Source organism: Oncorhynchus masou, chromosome 13 (genome assembly GCF_036934945.1).
Source record: "Oncorhynchus masou masou isolate Uvic2021 chromosome 13, UVic_Omas_1.1, whole genome shotgun sequence".
In the NCBI taxonomy this organism is placed as follows: domain Eukaryota; kingdom Metazoa; phylum Chordata; class Actinopteri; order Salmoniformes; family Salmonidae; genus Oncorhynchus; species Oncorhynchus masou.
In genome coordinates this window covers 82,181,848-82,187,847 of record NC_088224.1, presented here as the reverse complement: position 1 = coordinate 82,187,847, position 6,000 = coordinate 82,181,848, and the positions used below count along the sequence as shown (strand labels likewise).

At 44.1% G+C, this 6,000-nt stretch overlaps 1 protein-coding gene across 1 annotated transcript in view; it reads left to right on the top strand.

Moving 5' to 3' along the window:
• Window positions 1-684: 684 nt before the first annotated feature.
• The window catches only part of robo2 (roundabout, axon guidance receptor, homolog 2 (Drosophila)), a 428,769-nt gene continuing 423,453 nt past the window's right edge, over window positions 685-6,000 (top strand). The window contains exon 1 of the mRNA XM_064985273.1: window positions 685-1,441. Within this exon, the coding sequence (XP_064841345.1) occupies window positions 1,387-1,441 (55 nt within the window). The 5' untranslated portion in view covers window positions 685-1,386. The remainder of the gene's footprint in view (window positions 1,442-6,000) is intronic.

Here is a 6,000-nt window from a genome sequence, read left to right as displayed (position 1 = left end):
AGAGAGGTTTGGAACTCGCTTTCCTACTTGTCTATTACAGCTGCAGGTAGCCAAATGGTTAGAGCATTGGGCCAGTATCCGAAAGGTTTCTAGATCGAATCTCAGAGCTGATAAGGTAAAAATCTGTTCCTAGACTGTCATTGTAATTAAGAATTTGCTCTTAACTTACTTCTCTTGGTAAATTCAATAATTTGCCACCTGGTGGTGTTACCCACCAAAACAGGCTGACATTTCAGTTCTTCTTGGAAACATATTTAACATAGGAAAATCACATTTGGCCTTTTAATATGTTTTCCCCCCTTCAGATCAACATTATAGATATGAATTAGGTGGCTATATTTGAATAATTTCTAAGATTGTGCATAATTTCACTGTTAACCTCTAAAAGAATACGATAGGCTATGCGAGCCTGCTGAGTGAGGCTACTTCCGGTGGGTCAAGGACAGAATGACCCTAGTACTTCAAAGTCACTCGAGTGGTATGTAGCAGCATACCTGTGGAACGGGTCCACGTCGTATGAACTTCACAGTCAGTTACAGCAATATGACTTTGGCCAATGTACGCTGGAGCGCACTCCGTCTACTCTCCTACATCCACCCTTCTCTCTCTCCCTCCCTCCCTGCCTTTCTCCTCCCCCTCCGGATACTTGTTTGGTGTATGTGTGTCAGTCCGCGCTGAGGCTGTGTGGAGTGAGCATAGACCATGGGCTCCTAGAGGTAGCGCTATACAGAAACCAATAGGCTGTTCAACTGACTTGACTGTACATTTACAGTGCTTAGGCACAGGCTAGGCACATGTGATCTTGGACAGCGGGTTCCCAATGAAATGTAAACATTTGCTTATGGACTGAAGTACATGGGGTTTTGGGGTTTGTGCATACACATTTAGACTTGGCTATCTATGTATTGATGAGGAACGGTGGAGAGACATGAAGATTTGCGAGGTGTCCGTCCGTCCATGAGACGCGTCTCAAGGAGCCGAAACCAAGACTGCAACTACATGATTGGAGGCGTTTCTCTTCAATCCAGTATACACAGTTTATATTTTCTTTTAGGTTGTAATATGATATTGTATAGTTGCGTACATATTGGAAAAATAGACATGACCATTGCAAGTTAACTCGTGGGACAAACAGCTGGAATTTCAGATGATCGCGAGAGACTGATTTGGTTCTTACGGCTGTGGATATTAATCGATCCCGGGCTCGAACGAGCGGGCTACAATGAATCCTCTAAATTATTGGACATCACAACTGGCTTTAGTCAGTAACTAGGACCTATATAAAACTCGAACTATTAAAATAAGTACATTTGCTGCTTTTTGGACATATTTTCCTGGCAAAGTCCAAGGATTTGCGCACAATCCGTGGATGTTTAATATGCCAGTATGGGTCCGCTAGCGTTCATCCTTGTTGCTGGATTATTGTACTTTCAAGTTGATGGTAAGTTATTTATGGAATTTCACATGTTATCAAACTCATTGTGTTGTGGAGTTATATGTGTATAATATTGAGAAAGAATGGTGCTCTATAAAATATCGTAAAGTTCAACTCTTGCATTTAGAGGTTCTTCAGATTTGTATCCTTATTTTTGACTTTACCCCATACAGTTTTAACGATGGATAATGTTGATATACACTTTATATGATAGACTATGTAATAGTCTTCTCATATCGCTGGTCATGCCACGGAGAGTTAGATTATGCATGTGTTTTATTTTACAATTAATTGGAGACTTGGTAGACTGTTTATCAGGGGACTACTTGGGGAATGTTCTTTCTATAATCTGGAATCGTATCTCTGAAAGGAGTTATAAAATGGTTTTTGGCTTTGAAGTCAACGCAAACTGAAATGTCAGATATTTTTGCCTTCTGTCTTGCACGAAATGCATATTGAAGTCACCCAAATAAAAAACCAAAAATGATTTCATATAAAGTAGTTATATTTGGTGAGAAAAAAAAATCTTAGTCATTCAAGAAATACCCACCTCACTTGTCTCCTTGGCAACAGAATCAGCGCATAGCCACATTCTGCATGATGGTATCTAGCCTTTTGACACCTGGGGGTCAGTAGACCCGGCCACTGTACCCACAGTAACCCAAAGGTGTGCAAATGAACATAGGGTAACAACAACAGCAACGTTTTAAAAAGGTGTGCACTACAATTCCAGCGTCTGATTCAACACTGTACGGGTTGATCAACGATTCATTCACTGATTGACTTCTGATTTGTATCTCTAAAGAATTTATCGACAGGGAGATGGTTAGATCTGCTTATTTATTTATTACAAAATTGAATTCCACCTGCTCTGTTGTTTGACGTAGCTGAGCTCACAGGTGTAGCTGTGCTTGTTTTATGGAGAGACGGGTGTGGAAATATATGTGATTGCTTTCAAATTCAGTCCAGGACCCAAGCCAAGTGAGGGGCACATAGTACATCATGTATTCCTGCTGAATAATAACTAGTAGACTTTAAACATGACTGGCAGTCGATTCATTACCTCACTGTTGTTTCATCAATCTTTAATGGTGATGCTGTTGGTAATTGTGAAAGTAATTTATACAATTTAATTTATTGCTCCCACACTGTTAAAAGTCAAGCCTCCTCCTCAACTAATATAGCGGGGAGTGCAAAGTCAGCACAATGTTTATGATTTTACAAGGCTTCGTGGGAATCATTGGCCTACAAGGGAGCCAGTTTAATAGAGGCGTTAAATGAACCTCAACTGCAGAGTAAATGTGATGACTACCATAAATCATAAATCAGGTGACAGGAGGCCTGATATGGTCTTGATCAATTATGTGACTAATGGAAAGAGGAGATAGGCAGACACCACACTAACAATGAGGTTTGCAGTGTCACAAATCACAATCCTAATGTCTGAATCATGCTTACTGGACGGAAGTGTTCATCACCCCTCATACAAGCACACACACACACACTCACACACACACACACACACACACACACACACACACACACACACACACACACACACACACACACACACACACACACACACACGCACACACGCACACACACACACACCAAGGCTAAAAACCTATTGACCTTGTGCCATTAAGCCATTTTTGAATGAGGAAGCGGAAGTCACAAAATGTGTCATCTATTGCATTAGTAATGTCAACACTTGCTTTGTCGTAAGCAATGAATCACACTTACTAGCGTTTGCTTAGTGTTGTTTGTACAGCTTTAAAAAAATGGAACATTTTGATTTTATTTGTTGAAGGCAGGGGTTGACACTGGGGCCCCTGCTCCCTCCTCTCCACCTTTGTCCTTTTTAGATAGTCTTCGGTTTCTGTATCGTGTTTTTAGCAGTCTCCCTACGGAGTCTGGGAGTCTAGTCCCCTCTGTAGCGGGAACATGGATTCTCTCTCTATATATCTGCTCTCTCTTTATTTATCTTTCTCTCTACCTCTCTCTCTACCTCTCTCTCTACCTCTACCTCTCTCTACCTCTCTCTCTACCTCTCTCTCTACCTCTCTCTACCTCTACCTTTACCTCTCTCTCTCTCTCTCTACCTCTCTCTCTACCTCTCTCTACCTCTACCTTTACCTCTCTCTCTCTCTCTACCTCTCTCTCCACCTCTCTCTCTACCTCTCTCTCTACTCTCTACCTCTCTCTACCTCTCTCTACTGCTACCTCTACCTCTCTCTCTACCTCTCTACCTCTCTCTCTACCTCTACCTCTCTCTCTACCTCTCTCTCTACCTCTACCTCTCTCTCTACCTCTCTCTCTACCTCTCTCTACCTCTCTCTACCTCTACCTTTACCCCTCTCTCTCTCTCTACCTCTCTCTCTACATCTCTCTACCTCTTCCTCTCTCTACATCTCTCTACCTCTTCCTCTCTCTCTATCTCCCTCCACCTCTACCTCTCTCTCTACCTCTCTCTCTACACTCTATCTCTCTCTACCTCTCTCTACCGCTACCTCTACCTCTCTCTCTACCTCTCTACCTCTCTCTCTACCTCTCTCTCTACTTCTCTCTCTACCTCTCTCTACCTCTCTCTACCGCTACCTCTACCTCTCTCTCTACCTCTCTACCTCTCTCTCTACCTCTCTCTACCTCTCTCTCTACCTCTCTCTCTACCTCTACCTCTCTCTACCTCTCTCTCTACCTCTCTCTACCTCTCTCTACCCCTCTCTCTACCTCTCTCTCTCTCTCTCTCTACCTCTCACTCTACTTCTCTCTCTACATCTCTCTACCTCTTCCTCTCTCTCTATCTCTCTCTACCTCTACCTCTCTCTCTCTCTCTCTCTCTCTCTCTTTCTCTCTCTCTCTCTCCCTCTACCTCTCCCAACCTCTCTCTCTACCTCTTTCTCTCCCTCTATCTCTCTCTACCTCTACCTCTCGCTCTACACTCTACCTCTCTCTACCTCTCTCTCTCTCTCTCTCTCTCTCTCTCTCTCTACCTCTCTCTACCTCGCTCTCTACCTCTCTCGCTCTCTCTATTGGTCTGTGTGTCTCTCTCTGTGTCTGCCCTCTGCTCTCTCTCCCTCTTATTCTCTGTCTTTCTTTTCTCTCTTTGCTGTCCCTCACTCTCTGTTCAGCCAAACCCACTGGTTGCTAAGCGCTGGCTGAAGGCATGGCTGGATGGCCGGAGGGAGAGTGGCGCACCTCTCTCTGAGCAGTGATTCACTCCTCCCAATCATTTCTCTGTCACCCTCCTCCCCTCTCCCCCCTCTCCTCCCCCACCTCCCCTCTTCTCTTCACCACTACCCATCACCCAGCCTTTCAGGGGTAATCTGTGGGTCCTTGGGAAGGGAGGAGCCATCTCTAAGAGTCCACTTATGCAGACAAAAAGGTCTGTAGTTGCATTTACTGGGCAACATGGGCAACAAAGGCAGGCTGTGTGAATGGCAGTCAGACAGTGTTTAGTGTTTTGTGATTAATAGTGTGTTGCTGCTGGAGACAGAGAGAGAGGGAAGGGGAGTGGGAAGGGGAGAGAGAACCAAAATAAGGAGGGAAAAACAAAACAGGAAGTGGGAGCTGGAGAGATTGAACTGAGAGGGATAGATCCAAATATGCTTTGGTTAGAAAATGATTAGTTTTGACATGTGCTCCTGCAGTTACAGGAAAATTACAGTGTTTATTGGCTAAGGTTTAATGGAATCAAGTAAAAATAAAATTTACCCTTGAATCTAAATGTTGGCCATACAAGAACGGCCACATATTCCCCATTATTAGTGACCAGTTGTCTAGTACGAGGTCTCTTAGTCTATACTATAGTTTGCTGTTATTCGAGCAGGAATAGAACAAGAAGAATCGCTTAGCATGTAGACTAGTGGACATGAAGCCATGACCCTGTGTTATTCTGAGGACCTCCAGATACTCCTGTCTGATCATAGAGCTTGTCGTCATCTGTGGTGGCATGGCAGAGTCTGGGCTGCTTATGCTCACTTCTAGCCTCCCTGGTGGCACACTGATGGGCACCTGAGGTCTCTAGTGGCCCTTGCTCCATCACTGCCGCTGCTGTGTGTGTGTGTGTGTGTGTGTGTGTGTGTGTGTGTGTGTGTGTGTGTGTGTGTGTGTGTGTGTGTGTGTGTGTGTGTGTGTGTGTGTGTGTGTGTGTGTGTGTGTGTGTGTGTGTGTGTGCTGCATGTGCTGCATGTGCATGTGTATGTGTGAGAGAGGGAGCGGGAGAGGGAGAGAGAGACATAGATTGTAGGGTATGAAGTGTCCCTGATATTGGTTGTGTGTTGGATAGGAATTGTCAAGATGAACAGTGAATAGCTGTGTTGTCTTAACAGTAGGTTGGATGGTGATGATGATTGAACAAGGTCTGAGTGCTGGGCTATAATGGAAAGTATGCCCAGATTAAAACAGTGTATGTGAATTATGAGGCACACTGAGGTCATTGCGTAAGAGCCATTGTAATTTCTTCGCCCAAATGTGATTGTTCTGCTTGAGTTGGCCACGTTTAAGCAGCTAGCATTGCTGTAATTGAGGTTCATTTGCGGAATAGGCCTGACGTGCCTTCAACT